Consider the following 19177-nt stretch of genomic DNA (forward strand, 5'->3'; position numbering starts at 1 on the left):
TGGAGGATGACGGTTGACCGCTGATAAAAGCAGTGCTGTAGTGCGTTGGAGTACTTCCTCCGCAAGCCGGCAAAATGAGTGCCAGCCACAGCTCAGGGGCTCAATACAAACTTTTAATTACACTTCACAGACTTGGTACAGTGCAACAGTGAATGAATGTTTGCAGTTATTATTCACAAGAGTCACTTTATCAAATGTTACCGCATCGGTTTTTTCGTTCCTCTGTCCCTCAATACTCGCATCAGTTTTTCTATCTTGCTCGGTCTCCCGAGTTTCTTCCAGTTTTGGCTATGGACTACTACATTAAAACTGCTGTCTATGGTCCTGGGAAAACGGAAGCCCACTGTCCCATTCCCACCAAGTCATGTTTTAATGGAACCCAATTAGATGGGAAAGTAGTGACCAGGGGTTCTTTCATTATAAAAAAAAAATAATAATAAGCTCATCATCCTTTGAAACGAGAGAGGAGAGGGAGGGAGGAAGGGAGAGAATGGCTAAAAGGCTATGAAATACTGTACAAGAAAATAGAACAAAGGAGAAACATTCTAAGGCATGAAAGGCAGGAGACTGTGTCCTGACCATGATACTTTACCCACTTGGCCATAGTGGGGACAAGTTTCTAGGGAGGGGAAGGAGTTGAGCTGGAATACAATCTCCAAAGGTGTCACTAGAATGAGTTTAAAGAGAGAGAAGGCTAGCTTCTATTTTGTTGGGGGTTCTAAGGTAAAGGGGTCACTGAGGGGCAGGAAAATTCAGAATGATCTATGGGCCCAACCCTTTGGATGACCATTTGTAGACAGAAATTGAACTCTTGATAAAGTGCAAGAAAAGGCAAATAAAAATAAAGATAAGTTAAAGGGAAGATAACCCTCAAAGATAAAATCCCAGGATGGACAGTGGTGGTAGTAAAAGTAGAAAAATGTGGTCTTCAGATTCTGATCTGAATCTGGCCAGGGTGACAGAATGTGGGGCAGCCATAAGAAATAGAAAGGCTTCAGAAGGTAGCTAGCACCTTTCAAATTGGCACCATGGCCCTTCCCAGGGGGTGGGACCAATAAGAAGGTTTGAAGAATCATTCTGGCCAAATGTCTCAAGTAGAAGTGTAGGGTTTCATATGATTTCTTCTCATCCCGTTTCCTGCATCTCTCTTCACCTGCACAACAGGCTTGGTAGACGAGGTGGGGAGGATGAGGCAGGGAAGCAGCGTTCATCATCTAGCTCCTGAGAGCATCAGCTAATCTCGGCAGTATCAGGCTGGTATGCAGTGGTCCTGGTATTGGGTGATTTCCTGACCAGCTCTTTACTCTCTTCCAAGCATCCCTCTAAAGGGTACCATGACTGGCATGAGTTCATGTTGGGGAGAAGAAAACACAAACAGTTCCATGTATCAGAGATTCCCATTATGAGACAACAGCTGTTTCCATGAGTCCAAGTGATTGGGGTACATACACGTTATGTTATCATTGCTTGGGGCTGAGAACCTACACTGCCCTCTCCTAGGCCTGGCCCAGCTGGTCTGGGGAGATGGGCTGGGGCACACATACCCTCTTGTTGTTTTCCAAACCAGCTCCACTCTCAACCTAACTTTTCAGGGTAGTGCTCCAAGTTCTGTGTGCCCCAGATAGCCCGATCCACTTAGAATTATGCCTACCATGAGTCATTTGGGTCAGGGGAAGACAACAGCTTATATGTCCTGGGGCTAAGAAACTGAAGGGACATGGAAGGAATAGGAAACTGAGATTGAAGGGAAAGCTACATTACATTTTTCTACCTGTCTGTGGGAGGGTTAAACACTGACTGTAGGATTGTATTGGTGCCTTAGCAGGACAAAGACGGTACCTGGTTCACAGATGTTAAAAAATATAAACACACAAAATAAAGTATTAACACTTCTCCCCAACCTAGTTACTCCAAAGAGAGGATGAGTACTCTGAGGTTTTTTGCTATTTCTCCTCCCTGTGCAAAAGTGCCTGGCACCTTGCCCCCAGTGGCAGGAAAAAGTATAGTAGTCTGGTGGACAAATCAGTCCCAAAATAAAAATAAGCAAGCCTAAGAGATGAAGCGGGAAAGGGTTGGTGGCAGCTGCTTGGAATCTGGGCTGAATGCCCAAGTAGAAGAACCAGTGGTAGTAAGCAAGCTCTACGTACAGCTCTTACCAGGATCTCAGGGACAGAGATGGAAGGGGAAGCCAGAAGGGTTAGCAGGGGAGGGGTGAAATGGGACCGGCGGGGAGGGTGGGTTTCCTTAGGACAGGATTGAATACAAGGACTGAGTGAGGGAGCCCAGTTTGGCAAGAAAACTAAAAATAATCGGTGCAGGAGATGCAGGTGTGGGGCCTCTTCGGCGAGAGCAGTTCAGTCTCTGTTCCTGTCCCAGACAGGGCACCTGGCCCAGGGCAGGGCTAGGTATGTGTCAGGGGCACTTGGAGAGGGTGCTATCCTCCCTCCTCTGCCCTAGACCCAGAGTAGTGTGGGAAACAGCAGGCTTCTCTCCCACCACTGGTTACCAGTGTCTCGAGTCCACCAGCTCAGGTCGGAGGCTGAGTTTCTTGAGGCTCTCATAGCCCACCACAATGACAATGGTAGAGGGCGTGGCTGAGATGATTCTAGCTGAGAGGCCCTTCATGAGGCCCCAAGGCCCCTCTTCTGCCATCAGCTGTCTGAAGGTCAGGATGATGGAGTTCTTGCCCTCAACCTAGAAAAGTCAACACAGTGGAAGGTCATACATAGTCTACAGTCAAAGCTCCTTTGCTCATTCCCCCTCTGCCTTAGGGTGAATTTGAATCCTGCTCCCCAGTTTACTAACACATAACCTCAGGTAATTTACTTAACTCTTTGTACCTCAGTTTCCTTGAATATAAAACAGTGATCATTGTTCCTATGCCATGTGGTTGTTCTGAGCAGTATACAAAAGAATACTAGTAAATGTTGAGAACGGGGCCTGGCAGACAGTAAGTGTTCAATAAACATTAGCCATTACTTAATATCATTAGATGAGCTACAAAGCTATCAGTCTTTGGACTGTGTGCTTCTCTCTGTTCTCAGGGCAGCTGGATTAAATCACCTCTAAGGTCCTCTGCAACTCTGCCAGTCTGTGATTTTGATTCTGACCATCTCAATTCCTCTGAACCCCCTTGGCTAGAGTCCTTCCCTCTGACTGGTGTCTCCCAGGCACCTATCTTCCATATCACATTGGAAGCCTGGCTAAGGCAGGAATCTCTTTTCTTTCTCCACAGTCTTGTCCCCTTCCCCCTGTCCCATACCCTGCCACCAAACCACACCTTTAGAGGCTGCCCACTCAGATCCCTGGTCAAGGCAGGACAGATACACTCCTTGTTATACACCCCCCTGTACTGTGGGACCTTCACAAGGTGATCTTATCTATGGCTAAGAACCTTTCCCTACTCGTCATACCTCTCCCACACTCCTCTCAGGAGTACTCTCATCTGACCATCTCTGCTCCCCTAACCCTCACACTCATCCAAGGCCATGTTGCGGGCTTTATAGCTATAACTCTGGCCCTCATGTGCACTTCATCTCCTCCGGCCTGGGAGCACCCCACAGTAGGGACCTGTCCTTTCCCTGGACCTCCTTGTGGAACACCTAGGATAAGGCTCAGGAGAGAAGAAAGATGGAACCTATGTACCTTATTATTTGCAAAGCAATCATCTGATTTTTCCAGATAGGAAAAAGTTAAAAGAAATCATCAAAGGAACTTTTTTAAGAAGAAGGGAAAAAAAAAAGATTTAAAAATATGTAAATAAAATGGCACTAAATACACACCTAATTACTTTAAAGGTAAATGGATTAAATGCCCCAATCAAAAGACACGGGGTGGCTAAATGGATAAGAAAACAAGACCCACACATATGCTGCCTACAAGAGACCCATTTCAGATCAAAAGACATAGACTGAAAGTGAAGATCTGGAAAAAGGTATTATGTGCAAATGAAAATGGGAAAAGAAACTGAGGTAGCAATACTTACATCAGACAAAGTAGACTTTAAAACAAAGCTATAACAAGAAACAAAAAAGGACTCAGCAATTCCATTTCTGGGTATTTATTGGAAGGAATCCAAAATACTAGTTTGAAAAGACATGTGTATGCCTATGTTCATTGCAGCATTATTCTCTAAAACTAAAATATGGAAGCAATCTAAGATATGGAATCTAATATTCCACATACAATGGAATATTACTCAGCCATAAAAAAAATGGCCAGGAGGTTCAGTTGGTTGGAGCATCGTCCCATACACCAAAGGGTTGCAGGTTCAATCCCTGGTCAAGGCATATATGGGAGGCAACCGATCAATCCCTCTCTCTCTCTCAAATTAGTAACTACATTGAAGATTAAAATAAAAAAAAAAAAGAGAGAATGAACTTGGCCATTTGCAACAATATGGATAGATCTAGAGGTAATTAAGCTAAATGAAATAAGTCAGACAGAGAAAGACAAATATATGATTTCACTTATATGTGCAATATAAAAAATAAACAAACAAACAAAATAGAAACAGACTCCATGATACAGAGAACATTTTGATGGTTAGCAGATGAGAGGAGGTTAGAGGCAGTTGGATGAAAAAAGGGAAGGACGCTGGTCTGTCTCTCCATACCATGCCCCTCTCCTTTCTTCGAGAGTGAATAAAATCTTTACTCTCTTAAAAAAGGGGGAAGGAATTAAGATATGCCAATTGCTGGTTAGAAAAACAGTGCCAGGGATGTAAGGTACAGCATAGGGAATACAATAACAACCAAATGGTGTCAGATGGGTACTAGGTTTATCGGGATGATCGCTTAGTAATTTATACAAATGACTAATCATTATGTTGTGCACCTGAAACTAATATAATATTGCATGTCAGCTGTAACTGAAAAATAAAAAATTATTTAAAAACGACACCTAGATTGACCCTGGCTGGGTAGCCCAGTTGGTTAGAGCAGGGGTCCCTAGCCTCCCTTCCTCTGTCGTGTGGACACCACTCCCATTAGCACTGAGCTCAGCCTCCTGTCTCCCCTTACTCCACCCCAGTCTGTGGAAAAACTGTCTTCCACGAAAACGGCTGCTGGTGCCAGAAAGATTGGGACTGCTGGCTTAGTGTCATCCTGAAACACCAAGATTGCGGATTTGATCCCCAGTTAGGGCACATACAAGAATCAACCAATGAGCCCTGACTGGCGTGGCTCAGTTGGTTGGGCACTGTCCCGCAGAGTGAAGAGTTGATGGTTTGATTCCCAGTCAGGGCACATGCCTGGGTTGTGGGTTTGGTCCCCAGTTGGGGGTACATAAGAGGCAACCTACAGATGTTTCTCTTGCACATCAATATTTCTCCCTATCTACCCCCCTCTCTAAAAGTAAATAAATAGAATCTTAAAAATAAAAAAATAACCAGTAACTGCATAAACAAGTGGAACACCAAATCAATTTTTAGACAGTAATACTCTCTAAAAATCAATAAATAAAATTTTAAAAATATTGAAGGGATCAACAAAAAAAAAGAAGAAAAAAAGAACTCATGGACATGGACAACGTGTGGTAATTGTTGAGGGGAGGGAGGTGGGTAGAGGTGGAAGGGGGTATAAGGGGATAAATGGAGGTGAAAAAAAATTGTTAAACATACCTAGTGGCTCGTGTGGGAGGAGGCTGGGGGAGGGGGCTGGTCTTACCTGCACTCGGGTTCGGATGACATCCATGGGGTTGGTGAGGATGGAAGCGGTAGCTGCAGCCAGTGGCCCTGAGATGGCTTGAAAGACAATGTGAGGGCACTCCTTAGGGCAGAGGTGTGAGAGCTGCTCTGGAATGGAGGGCAAGACAATGCCTTAAGACATGAGGTGCCACCCCGTCTGCCCTCACACTGCTCCTACCAGTCGGCCCAAACCCTCCATCCTTAACCACCTTAGACCGATCCCTGCCCCATCCCTACAATTCCCGTCTTTTTTTTCTTCTTTGCATCCTTCTGAACCAACAAAACACTATACATCTCTGGCTCTTTCCAGAAGGAAATTTCAAAACCTCTTTTCTTGCTTATTCCTTTCATCTGATGAAGTGAAATCTTTCCTGATATAAAAATATTATGCCTGGCCCTGGCTGGCATAGCTCAGTGGATTGAGTGCGGGCCTGCGAACCAAAGGATCGAGGTTCGATTCCCAGTCAGGGCACGTGGCTGGGTTGCAGGCCAGTTCCCAGCAGGGGACACACGAGAGGCAACCATACATTGATATTTATCTCCCTCTCTCCTTCCCTTTCCCTCTAAAGATAAATAAATAAAAATCTTTAAAAAAACATTAAAAAAATATTATGCCTGGACCCTACTCCACCCAACTCATAGGCTAGAAAAGCACATGCTACATATTCTCTATGCTGTGCACTGGATGACTGGTAGGACACACTGAAAACCGGTAACGCTGCCTGGAGTGCGTCAGGGGCCTTTTCACAGTACTCCCCATCTTCCCTTTTGAATTTTGAACCATGTAAATGTTTTTACATGTAACAACAATTACAGTTAAAAAAAAAAGTCATATCCTACAGTGAGAACTTTTCTCCAGCCTATATCGAGAAAGAAAAATTCATTTTTCAAAACGTTAATGAAGAATATTGAATAATACCCAGATTCACCCATTTCCAGTACCACTGGGAAGTTCATCTGCAACTGAATCGTTCGCTTTCCCCTGTCTGGAGGTGAAAGACAAGATTCATGCCTTTACTCAACGAAGACATATCAAGTGGCTACCGTGAGCCAGTCACCCTGGCTTCTCAGGATATAACAGTGAATAAAAGCACCTCAAAATCCCTGCCCCTATAAAATTTACATTTTAGTGGGGTAAAACAGACAATAAACAAATAAAAAACAAAATACAGAGCTTTATCAGAAGGTGATGTGTGCTAGCTATCAATAAAAATAAAGCAGCAATGACGGGCCTGTGAATCAAAGGGTTGCCAGCACGATTCCCAGTCAGGGCACATGCCTGGGTTGCCGGCCATGTCCCTTGTTTTGGGTGTGAGAGAGGCAACCACACATTGATGTTTCTTTCCTTCTCTCCCTCCTTACCCCTCTCTCTAAAAATAAATAATTTTTAAAATCTAAAACAAAAAAATAATAAAGCAGGAAAGGAAGACAGGAAATGCCAAGGGTAGGGGATGAAGGGGTTGTCAATCTAAACAAGGCAGTCATGAAAGCCCTCTTTAAGAAGGTGAAGTTTAAGCAAAGTCCTAAAAAAGCATGCAAGCCATATGGCCCTGTGGGAAGAACTTTCCAAGCAGAAGTAACATCCTATGTAAAGGCAAGAACACACCTGAAGTCTTCGAAGGGCAGCAAGGCCAGTGTGCCTGGAGCAGAATGGGAAGTAACAGTAGATGAGATCCAACTGGTAAGTCATTTAGGACCTTGAAGCCATTGCAAAGCTGTGGCTTTTACTTTAAGTGAGACTGGATATAAAACAGACTTATCATCTCGAAGATCCACTCTCAGTATCTCTCTACAATTCCACCATCATAATACCTTTCAGAGTTTTTTCTGAGGCTCCGAGTGTGGGTAATTTGTGGTCGGGCAACTAAATATTAGGAGGCAAGTATGATGGTGGATGCTGGCAGGGCAGAAGTGAGAGCCTCGAAGTCCTGGCAGCAGGCAGAACTCCTTAAACCCTACCAGAACCGCCTGTCCCTGATTTCTGATCGCCTTCTTCCCCAGGGTCAGCATACAAACAGAAACGGAGTAAAGCAGTGGCTCCACCTCATGGGTGTCCTGTTTCTCTAGAGGAGAAAGCGTTTCATAACCACTACTAGGGAGGCTCTGGACTGGCACTGCCGGCCTCCTTGGGCCTGTCTGCACTGGCCCCAAGCCTGTGCGCTGCAGTAGGACCCAGATTCCAATGCTAGTCATGCATACATGCCATTTTCCTGGGGCTTGGAGAGAAGATGGAAAGTCAAAGGCAAGGCGGTGGGGGAAAGAGCCCCATGTCTTTCCTTCTCCATTATTCATTCAGTAAGTGTTTACTGGACACCTACTATCTAACTTGGTTTAAGTCCCTCCTGGCTAAATGACTTTGGACAAGTAATATGAATAAATATTTATTTAATGCTTACTAGATGTCTGGCACTGAAATAAGCACTTGACATAAAACAGAGAAATGAACAGAGAAATGCCTTCATGGAACTCACAGTCTAATTAAGGAGCTGGGAGTTGGAAATAAGATTACTACAAATTATAACAAGTGCTCTTATGGAAACAAGGTGCTGAAGAAGAAAAGAGTCCTCTTTCCAACTGGGTAGTTAAAGAAGTTCACTTTGCAAAGGTGACATGGAAGCTAAGGCCTGAAGCATGAGAAGGACCAGCCATACAAAGAATGGGTATTCCAGGCAGAAAGAGTGTTATCTGCAAGAGCTTTGCAGTAACAACAGAGCTTGGTGTGTTTCAGGAACTGAAAGACAGTGAGGATGGACCCGAGTGAGAAAGCGGAGAAACACAAGATGGGGCTGAAAAAGCAGACAGGAGCCAGATCACGTAGACCTGTGTTGACAAAGGGAAGCACTAGATTTTATTCTAAATGCCCATAAATCAGCATTGGTAGATTTTAAGCAAAAGGGAGTGATGAGAACCAATCTATCCATTCAACAAATATTTACTGAGCACTTCAATTCCCTGGGCCCTGAGACACACAGTGTCATTATATACCAGGTCACAGAGCCTGGTATATAATGGGTATTCAACAAACGTTAGTTTCCTCCCCCTTTCAAAAAAATATCCAATCAATTGTATCTAAAATAGCTGGAAAAATGTGCATTAAAAATAAAAGAACATTTCCACATTGTAGAAGAGATAAGGCACACACAAATAACATCAAGGCAAATGTTATAACTGCCTTAAGCAAGATACAAGCAATATTATGGTGGTTGAAAGGAAGGAAAAATCACTTCTGGGTTAAGGGCTACATGGAGAGGATGAGGAAGACAGTAAGAAAAGATTAAGTCAAGTTCCGCCTGGGGAAGTGTCCCTGGAAGGCGTCTGGGCAGAGGAATGATACAAACAAGCAAAGGCAGGAGGAACGGTGCATGTCTGGAGCACTGTACGTTGGCTGGCCCGGCTGCAGCAGGGACCGTACGAAGGGGAGCAGCAGGAGGTCCCACTGTAAAGGGAGGTTGAAGCCAAGCTGACAAGTTTGGATTTTTACTCAGCAAGCAGTGGATCCACTGAATATCATGACAGGTTTTAAAAAGTTAATTGTTTAAGAGGTGAGTGAGGGATTGGAAGGCACAGACAGAGAGAACAGATGCTGCTGTCCAGCAGGGTGTTATCAGTAACATGGTTTCCAGCAAAGGCAGCAGGAACAGAGAGAAAGTTGGGAAAGATATTCTGGGTCACAAGGACTACATGTGGTAACAAGGAAAAGGGAGTGGCCAAGCACAACCCCCTAGGCTTCAGTCTCAGTGATGTGGAGAATAACGTGGCTGCTGACGGACATAAATAAGTCAGAAGGGAATGAAGAATAGTTCATTGAACAAAATTTCACATGAAAACACATGCATCCAGATTGAGAGGTCAGTCAGAATGTTTGTCGGGAGCTCTGTACAGGCTAGTCTGGGAATAGAAATAGAGATTTTTGGACATGTTAGAGAAGTACAACTCAATTGTAAATAAAATCAAATGAGGAAAAAAGGGCAAAGATAGATTGCAGAGGAAATATTCATATTTCCTAGAAAGCTGTTTTTAACATTAAGATTGCTAGGATCACCCTGGCTGGTGCAGCTCAGTGGGGTGGGTGTCGTCCCGAAAACTGAAAGGTCGCAGGTCCAGTTGCCAGTCAGGGCACGTGCCTGGGTTGCAGGCCAGGTCCCCATTTGGGGGTGTGCGAGAGGCAACCAATCCATGTTTCTCTCACGCATTGATGTTTCTCTCTCTCTCTTTTTCCCCTCTGTTCTCCTCTCTCTCAAAATAAATAAATAAAATCTTAAAAGTAAAAATGAAAAGATTGCCAGGATTCAATCCTAAAGATCTGATACAAAGGATCAGAGTTGGAGTCCAGGTATGTGAATTGGACCAAATACTCTATTGTGTTATATAGAGTAAATATTGAAATATTATAAATAGTAAATAGATGAAATATTGTGTTAAACAGAAGAAAAAGAAACAGCTAGCAAAAAAGGAGGAGGAGGAGGAAGGAGAAGAGGAAGAAAAGGAGAAGAAGGGGAAGAAGAGGAACAAGAGGTACAGTCAGAAAACAGGAGAACTAGAAAAGTACAGTGCCGTAGAAAAACAATGATCATAGGTCAGGAAGTCCTCATACAATATGGTTAGAAAAGTCCCAGACGCCATGAGACAGAATGTCCACTGACATTCTGGATGAGAAGGGTGAGAAGCCAGCAGCAGGGTTAGGGAGGCTGCTGCAAACACATACTGCCCTAACTAGAATTTGGTAGTTAGTCCTCAGTGGGGGGCACTCAAGAGGCAACTACACGTAGAATCTGGTAGTTACCCAAAGCTGTGGGTGCCACAGAGTAGTGGGCATACTCCGATCCTGCTCTTGGCATGTGTTCTGTCCTTTCAGAAGGCAATCTGGCAATGTTTACTGAGGCCCTCAAAAATCTTATCTTTTGACACAATAATCCCACTTCTGGGAAATACTTAAAAAGAAGTAAAATGTGTTATGAACAAAACTACATTATAGCCTTGGCTGGTGTGGCTCAGTGATTGAGTGCTAGCTAGCCTGTGAATCAAGGGGTCACGGGTTCGATTCCCAGTTAGGGCACATGCCTGGGTTGTGGGCCAGGTCCCCAGTTGGGGGTATGGGAGAGACAACCAATCGATGTTTCTCTCACACATCAATGTTTCTCATCCTCTATTTCTCCCTCCCTTCTCCTCTCTAAAAATAAATAAATAAAACTCAGCCAGGTCGCATATCAGCGACCCTGGCTGATATGGCTCAGTGGATTGAGTACTGGCCTGCGAACCACAGAATCGCTAGTTCAATTCCCAGTCAGGGCACATGCCTGGGTTGCCGGCCAGGTCCCCAGTAGGGGGCACATGAGAGGCAACCACACATTAATGTTTCTCTCCTTCTCTTTCTCCCTCTCTTCCCCTCTGTCTATAAATAAAATCTTTAAAAAAATAAAAAATTAAAAAATTAAAGTAAAAAAATACATTACGGGAATGGAGAGGTTCACGGTTCATCACATCTTGAATTTAACATTGGCAAGGAAAGGCATCCAACTCTAACACTCACTATTATTCATTAATTTTACCTTCAAATACCAAATACCCCTTAGTGTTGTCCTTTCCTATCTTCCAATTCTTGCCAATATTCCACTAGCCCTAGTTGATTCCAATGCACCCAGAACACACTCTGTGTTCTACATTCATCTAATTCATTTGTCTGATTTCCCCCCACTCTAATATAAGTTCCTTGAAGGCAAGAACTATATTTTTTTTACAGTTTTAATAAATAAATACTTTATTTATTTAAAGAGGAGAAAGACTCATTTATTATTCATTTATTAACTAACATTGATTCAGTGCTGGCTGTGAAAGTTAATAAAATATGGACTCTAAAAAAAAAAAAAAAAAAAAGAGGAGAAAGAGAGAGAGAAACATCAATCAGTTGCCTCTCGCACACCCCCAACTGGGGACCTGGCCTGCAACCCAGGCATGTGCCCTGACTGGGAATTGAACCAGCAACTTTTCGGTTCACAGGCCAGTACTCAATTCACTGAGCCACACCAGCCAGGGCAATTACTATGTATTATTCATCTTTGAATCCTCTTGAATCAACTGTTTGCTGAATGAATGGCCCATTCTCCCATTAAATCTCCTATTATCACATATATAGAACAATGGTATCTTAGCCAGATTAGTAAACCCAACCTCCACCCCACTCTCCTGGTCCCCACTTACCTGCGTAGAAGTGATAGAAGGGCCACCAAACAGCGCTGTTTGGGATGTAGGTAAGCAGCGAAGCCACATAGCCTCGGTAGAAGCCTCGAAGACCATCAGCCCGCAGGATCTGCTTGATGATGTCCTTGGTTTGACCAAAGGCAACTACCCCTTGTCCCTCTGGGTTCCCTTGCACTTGGAAGCGGCCCACTTTCTCACCCTTACGCTGCATCATCAGGTGCTGGGAGACCACATCAATGGGCACTGTGATGCTCTGGGCCACAAGAGAGGCTGAGCCGCCAGCCACCAGCGACTTGACTGTATTGCTCTGGCTGTAGTCAGCTACAAACTTCCGTGTGAGCTCATAAGTGGTGACATAGCACTGGCCCGAAATGAGGGTAAAGGTGTTGACCAGGAAGCCCCGATAGAGGCCAGTCATACCATCTGCTCGCAGGATCTTGATGAAGGCGTCAAAAGTCCCATGGTAGAGGCTCTTGCCTTTCTGAACCTGCAACCGAGTTCGGATGAGGGTGAATGGATAGACGCTGACACGGATCATCATTGTCATTGCCACACCAAACACATAGAACTTCTTCTTGTCCAGGTGTTCCCACTCGATGATCTGGATGTTGCGTTTGTCTTCCATTGTGCCTGAAGTCCTGGGGATTTGAACAGGGTGAGGGGATGTGGGGAAGGAGGTCAGAACTTCACACTTTCCCCTTCTGGCTAGGCTCTGAAGCCTCATTCTCAGGCTTCATCTCCCAGGGTACTCACCTACCCAAAGCTCCGACTTCACCCAGCCTTGTTCTGGGTCTTCCTTCACAGGTCAGGAGACCATCCCCTTCTCTCTCTTTTTTCAGTGCTCCTGAATTCCAGAAACCCTGGTTTCACTCCCAGCTCAGCTCCCTACCCTCTGCTTGTCCGCTATTCTGTTCTTTCTGCCTCTGTTATGTCCCATTCTCCTTCTCTGGCTCATCCAGGCAGAGTTCAGAATGCCGTGGACAAACCAACCACCTGGCAGGATGCAAGGACTTGTCCTTTCTGTGGGCTAATGAGATGTCACTAGGTGACATTTCAGAGGTTCTGAAAGGCTGAAGGGAAGAGTTCCATTTTCGATGCTCTAGGCTCACTGAGGAGGCACTGCCTTGGCCTGGCCTCGCATCTTCAGGAGGATGCCTTTTATCACCATTTACCAGCTCACTCACCTGACTTTACTTCTGGTTTCCATGCTGGCCCCTCTGAGCTCTCCTGGCCTGCACTAACTACCCTCAAATTTTCTTCAGTTTGCATTAGAAGAAAGCATGGTGTTACAATAGCATGGATGGAACTGGAAAGCATCATGCTGAGTGAAATAAGCCAGGCGGTAAAAGACAAATACCATATGATCTCACCTTTAACAGGAACCTAGACAACAAAACAAACGAGCAAGCAAAATATAACCAAAGACACTGAAATACAAAACAGGCTGATAGGGACCAGAGGGGACAGGGGAGGGAATTTCAGGGGAAAAGGGGAAGGGTTTACAGGAACACGTACAAAGGACACATGGAGCCCTGGCTGGTGTAGCTCAGTGGATTGAGCACAGGCTGTGAACCAAGGGGTTGCCAGTTCGATTCCCACTCAGGGCACATGCCTAGGTTGCAGGCCAGGTCCCTGGTACAGGGCACGCAAGAGGCAACCACACATTGATGATCCTCTCCCTCTCATTCTCCTTCTCTTCACCTCTCTCTAAAAATGAATAAATAAAATCTTAAAAAAAAAAAAAAGGACATCTGGACAAAAACTAAGGGGGGTGGAAATGGGAGGGAGGTGGGGAGCACTGGGGCGGGGTGGGCTGGGATGGAAGTAAAACACAGAAAACTGTACTTGAACAACAATTTAATTAATTAATTAAATTTTTTTTAAAAAAAGTATGGTGAAGAATCTCAGTGGGGATTTCATACCACAGGGCATCCCCTCACACACCTCCCCTCTCTCCAATGAGAGTAGAATGTCAGGGACAAGGCAAAGGTCAGAGTCCTCTCTGGTTATTAGATAATTCACTTTAAAGAAAGAAAACCACCACCTAAAGAGTCTTGAGAACTACAGGGAAAAGATCATGCTTGACCCCTTTCATTCCTAAGCATATAAATCATAAAAATCATGGAACTTCATCATCAGTTCCAGATAATGAAGGGAGAGTTGAGTAACACAGTATAGGTTCTGCCTTCAAGAAACTCAGTGTGTTCAAGAGATACAGTATCTCTCTGGAAAATGGATGTCAGATATAGAGGTAAAGTATCCAGGGCAAATTAATGTACATGTGACCCTCATGTTAAGTGCATCCACTGCCTAACAAAACAAAACTAAAAAGTTTACTAATGTAATAATTGCATAAAATCAGAACCTTCCAACTGAAGAACTGTCAAATGAGAGAACATCATATATCAGACATATTCCTAGTAACAGTGTAATATGCTCCCGTGTGGGGTACTAGACATTTTCAAACAGAAGGGAAAAGTGGGAAGTTCAAGGGGAAAGGGGAAAGAAGGAGTGAGAAGTCAGGGGCTCCCCAGGGTTTGACAGAAATCCTGAGGGCTGGGAAAGGAGGTGCTATATCAAAGGCACAACTCCAGAGGGTTGAAATGTTCTACACAAGCAGTCCCAGCGCTAATGCAGAAGTCGGTGGAAAAGCAAGGTTAGCTTTTCCGTGTTCCCTCAGCTGGACTGTATAACTTTCACTGAGCACAGAATACCTGCAGTGCACACTGAGTACCTCGTAGGCGAAGAAAAACCTCACCTTCAAGATGAGTCATTGGTGAGGTACATGTAACCAAGACAGGCTTCCTGGAGGAGGACAAAGCAGTTTGAATGATGTGGCCCCCAGTGAAAATGAGTTTGACACCCCCGCTCTAGAGAAACCAAGAGCTGCCCTGTTCTCTCAGTATGCTCGTGGAGCGATCAAACTGAGTGGCTAGTCACACTGTCACAGGACAAACACAGCAGGGCTCATGCAAAGTGTGTCCTAAGCAGGGCAGAGGCAGAGCAACAAAGGATTCTGTCCTAGGACCTGGCTTTGTGGGCACTACAAGCTGAATCACACAGTACCAGCGTATCCTGATGAGAAATCCTAAGGCAGGAGCCAGTGCCTGTTTTTCTCCATCTCTGACATGCGCCAGTCTGTTTTACTCTTTTTAAAAAATCCTCACCCAAGGATATGTGTATTAATTTTAGAGAGAGAGGAAAGGAGAGAGAGAGAAATATTGATCAGTTGCCTCCTATAGGAAGCAACCCCAACCAGGCATCAAACCTGCAACCTGGGTATGTGCCCCGACCTGGGCAATTGAACCCAAAACCTGTTGATATATGGGAGGATACTCCGAGCAGCTGAGCATTGGCCAAGGCTGTGCCTGTCTATTTTAAATTCCAAGAGGGAAAAGGGGACTCTCCAAAGCTGAAGCAGGTAACTTCTGCAATTGCTCTGGTGACAGAAGAAGCCACTCAGAGTCATGTCTCAGAGGGATAAGCCTCTATATTTGAAGAAGGAGGGGGGCATTGCATCCCCTCCCCTCTTCCCTTCAAAAAGTAGGACTGCTCCTAAAAGGTGGAATCTCAACCTGCTCTTGATTATATAACCTCCAAACTTCCTGCTGAAGTATCAAAACTAGTTCTTCTTGTTTTACCCTTTGGAAAATACTCCTTGCAGATAGCTGCATGTACACTTCCTTCAGCCTCCCTCCCCGCAACGCAATCAGCCCAGGTTCATTATGGCTCTTCCCAGACCCTTACTTGTATACATAACTCCAGTTCTAAATTTTCCCCAACTTTTAACACTGCTCGGGTATAAACGCTGAAGTGCTTCCTATAGAGATCCAACAGATAACCCAAGATGTTCTGAAGTTATTAAACAAGATGTCGGAGGCAGAATCCCCATTACCAAGCCCACCAGTGGAAAGGAGCAAACTGGGGGGTTCACCACACCTTCTCTCCACGTCTACTTTCCTTGTACCAGGAAAATCACACTAGACTATTCACTAGGTTATGAGGTAAGACTCTTGCTCCAGACAAGCAGTGTCACATGGAAGGCAAGGTCAGGCAGTGGAAAGGACACTAGTAATCAGGAGGTCCAAGTTTGAGCCTTACTCCCATTACTTACTGGTAGGACTGGAACCAAGTCACTTCACTGAAATTCCGTCTCCTCATCTGTGAAATGGGTATAATAAAGCCTGCTATAGCTATACAGTCATGTGCCACTTAATAACAGGGACACATTCTGAGAAATGGGCCATTAGGTGATTTTGTTATTGTTCAAACACCATAAAGCTCGCTTACACAAACCTAGACTATATAAACTACTACACGTAGGCTGTATGGTACAGCCTATTGCTCCTGGGCTACAAACACTTAGAGCATCATTATTATACTGAATACAGTAGGCATCTATAACACAATGGTAAGTATTTCTGTATCTAAACATACAAAAGGTACAATGTAAATGCAGCATAAAATATAAAAAATGGTGCATCTGTATAGGACACTTACCATGAATGGAGTTTGCAGGACTGGAAGTTGCTCTGGGTGAGTCAGTGAGTGGTGAGTGAATGTGAAGGCCTAGGACATTACTGCACACGGCTGTGGGCTTTATAAACACTGTGCACCTAGGCTGCACTAAATTCATAAAACGACATGAGATTAAATCAAGCACAAGAGAAAATAATTCAATCAAGAGACTTGGTAGATATGAGATGGGTGAGGCCGCTGTCTGTGTAATACGGCATACGCTTTACAGCAAGCTTTTTTTAATAAGTAGAAAGAGTACACTCTAAAATAATGTTTAGTCCTGACTAGTGTGGCTCAGTTGGTTGGGCATCATCCTACATAGCAAAGGGTCACTGGTTCCATTCCAAAGGTACAAGGACATGCCTGGGTTGTGGGTTCAGTTCCTGGTCAGGGTCCCTACGAGAGGTAGCCAGTCTATGTTTCCCTCTCACATCAATGTTTCTCTCCCTCTCTTTCTCCCTCCCTTCCCCTCTCTCTAAAAATAACTAAATAAAAATAATTAAATAAAAATTTAAAATAATGTTTATAATAAATACATAAATCAGTAACACAGTAATAGTAACAATTATCAACTATTATGTATTGTACATAATTGTATGTTTTTATACCAGCATCACCACAAACACATGAGTGAAGCATTACATTACGAGATTAAATTAAATTATGATAACTACAGCATCACTAGACAGTAGAAAATTTTCAGCTCCATTATAATCTTATGGGACCACCATCATATATGTGATCTGTCGCTGACTGACATGTCATTATGTAAAGCATGATTATATAACAGTGTGGTGTGGTGCAACTGATATGAACTAATATGTGTGTAGCATTTTGTTACCAGCAAAGCACTTCTATCATTGCAGAAAGCTCCTTTGGACAGTGCTGCTCTAAACCCTTGCTGTTCAAAGTGGTAGACAGACCAGCAGCATGGACATCACCTGGGAGCTTGTGAGAAATACAAAATTTCAGAATGCACCCTAGATCTGCATTTTAACAGCCAACATTTTAACAAGATCTGGAGTGATTAATGTGTGTGTCACAGTTTGAGAGACATTACTGCAAATATTAAGGACTGTCAGTACTATAACAATGATAACTACACTCTAAAAGCCCACGACCACTGTGACTAGGTTAGGAACGCTGACTCCATCCTGACTTGTCACCAGAACTTGGCCAGTAATGTCTACTAGACTCATTCAGATCTTTTCAGTCAACCACCCCCACCCACCAAGTTAAATCACCTTCTATAACTCCTAAGAAGATACCCACGGAGTTTGATCCCCACTGCTCAGCCGGAAACAAGATCTTTGCTTCCTCCTATTCCTCTGTTCTCCCTACTGCATCTGCATCAACGCTCTGCATCCTGGGAGCTATCCACGTGAACGTGAATACCTTTACATGCTTACTCATCTGTGTTAATGAATATGCATTTCCTTACAGAACTCCTTGGTGATATCTCCGACCCCTCCCTCCAGAAAATCTCCCTTGGATTACGTGAGATTCCCATCAAGCCTTCCTTTGGTCTTCAATAGGTACCCATGTGACCCCTCATCACAGACACCACGTGACAATCTTCTCCACCTACTGTACAGGACACCCCCTTATACACTTCTGTTCCGGCTCCCACGGAACTGCAGCCAGGCACTGCAGACAGACACCCGTTGCCTCCTTGACAGGTCCAGGTCCTCGGAGATCTTAAGTTTGCAGGCACCCCAAACCGATGGTTTCTTACCTTCTCAGATCAGGGCGGTTCCGCCGCGTCTGAGGCGAACTCCGAGCCCGGACCGCTAGGCCGAAGCTCCCACTTTATCCGCGGTTCCTGGCGACTGCCAGCTTCGGGGTGCATTTCCCCCCATCTTGACCCGGCTCCCGGTACTACAGGAACCGGAAATTTGGTCGCTGTCATTCCCGCCCCCTCCGGGGACATGAATGAACGGTAGGAAACTCCACCAATGGTGTTCTGAGTCCTGAGCGAAGGAGGACAGTCCTAATGGCCATCTTGAATTTGGTCACAAGCCACGCCTGTATTAGCTTCACCATGCCCTCAGCTCTACGGCGCATGCGTATTTTTAATTCGCGAAACCGTTTAACCCGGGGCTTCTCGAAGATCCGGATCAAAATGTGTCATCTGGTGTTTGTGGTCTACTGGAACTCGTAAATTAAAATCTGATCTTTAACTTTTGTGTAACTTTTCTCATCTATGGAGCCAAAACAGTAGAGGCCAAAGTGCAGCAGGAAGGACTAAGGGTACACAACCAATTTAGAAGCTTGGAAACAAAAAAGTGCAGAAATAGGGGGCATCCTGGGGTTGAGGTAAATGACGTTAAGCGTCTCTTCAACCCTGAAACTATTTACCTATGCATGGATTTAACAAGAGGAATAGTTCTTTAAATGAGGGACTGGAAGTGGAGAGTTAATTTATTTCAAAATACATAGATATTTTTATAATTCAATGACAAAGAGACAACACAATTTTTAAAATGGGCATTACTGACTGGTGTGGCTCAGTGGGTTGGGTGTTATTCCGCAAACTGAAAGGTCACTGTTTTGATTCCTGGTCAGAGCACATGTCTGGGTTGCTGCCCACCAGGTCCTGGTTGGAGGTGTGCAGGAGACAGCCAATCAATGTTTCTCTATCTCACATCGATGTTTCTTCTCTTTCTCCTTCCCTTCCCCTCTCTATAAAAAATAAATAAATGTTTTTAATGGCCAAAGGATTTGAATAGATATTTCTCCAAAGAAAATATACAAATGGCCAACAAGCACATGAAA

General features: G+C 44.4%; 1 protein-coding gene across 10 annotated transcripts; it reads right to left on the reverse strand.

The window, feature by feature from the left end:
* Positions 1–92: 92 nt before the first annotated feature.
* On the reverse strand, positions 93–18291 carry SLC25A44 (solute carrier family 25 member 44). 10 transcript variants are annotated; one of them, XM_053666272.1, is made up of 7 exons: positions 18138–18291; positions 16385–16510; positions 15999–16045; positions 11885–12522; positions 5667–5794; positions 2507–2694; positions 93–1338 (listed from the first exon to the last, which is right to left on the reverse strand). In XM_053666272.1, the coding sequence occupies exons 2-7, from the start codon at positions 16385–16387 to the stop codon at positions 1323–1325; spliced, it is 1020 nt and encodes a 339-aa protein (XP_053522247.1). In that variant the 5' UTR covers positions 16388–16510; positions 18138–18291; the 3' UTR covers positions 93–1322. The 10 variants fall into 10 exon arrangements, with proteins under 10 accessions (XP_053522247.1, XP_053522251.1, XP_053522250.1 ...); XM_053666276.1 differs by lacking the exon at positions 18138–18291 and adding an exon at positions 12642–12728 and having other exon boundaries at positions 16385–16425; XM_053666275.1 differs by lacking the exon at positions 18138–18291 and adding an exon at positions 12638–12728 and having other exon boundaries at positions 16385–16425.
* Positions 18292–19177: the final 886 nt, after the last annotated feature.

Source organism: Artibeus jamaicensis, unplaced genomic scaffold (assembly GCF_021234435.1).
Source record: "Artibeus jamaicensis isolate MK-2021 breed Jamaican fruit bat unplaced genomic scaffold, CSHL_Jam_final contig_447, whole genome shotgun sequence".
Classification (NCBI taxonomy): domain Eukaryota; kingdom Metazoa; phylum Chordata; class Mammalia; order Chiroptera; family Phyllostomidae; genus Artibeus; species Artibeus jamaicensis.

What these genes read in the sequence shown, in the direction of transcription:
- SLC25A44 (XM_053666272.1), bottom strand. An exon ending in CTTCTATCACTTCTACGCAG is followed by an intron (nt 5,795 to 11,884) that starts GTAAGTGGGGAC and finishes CCTCCATTCCAG; the next exon opens with AGCAGCTCTCACACCTCTGC. An exon ending in TCATCCGAACCCGAGTGCAG is followed by an intron (nt 2,695 to 5,666) that starts GTAAGACCAGCC and finishes TGACTTTTCTAG; the next exon opens with GTTGAGGGCAAGAACTCCAT.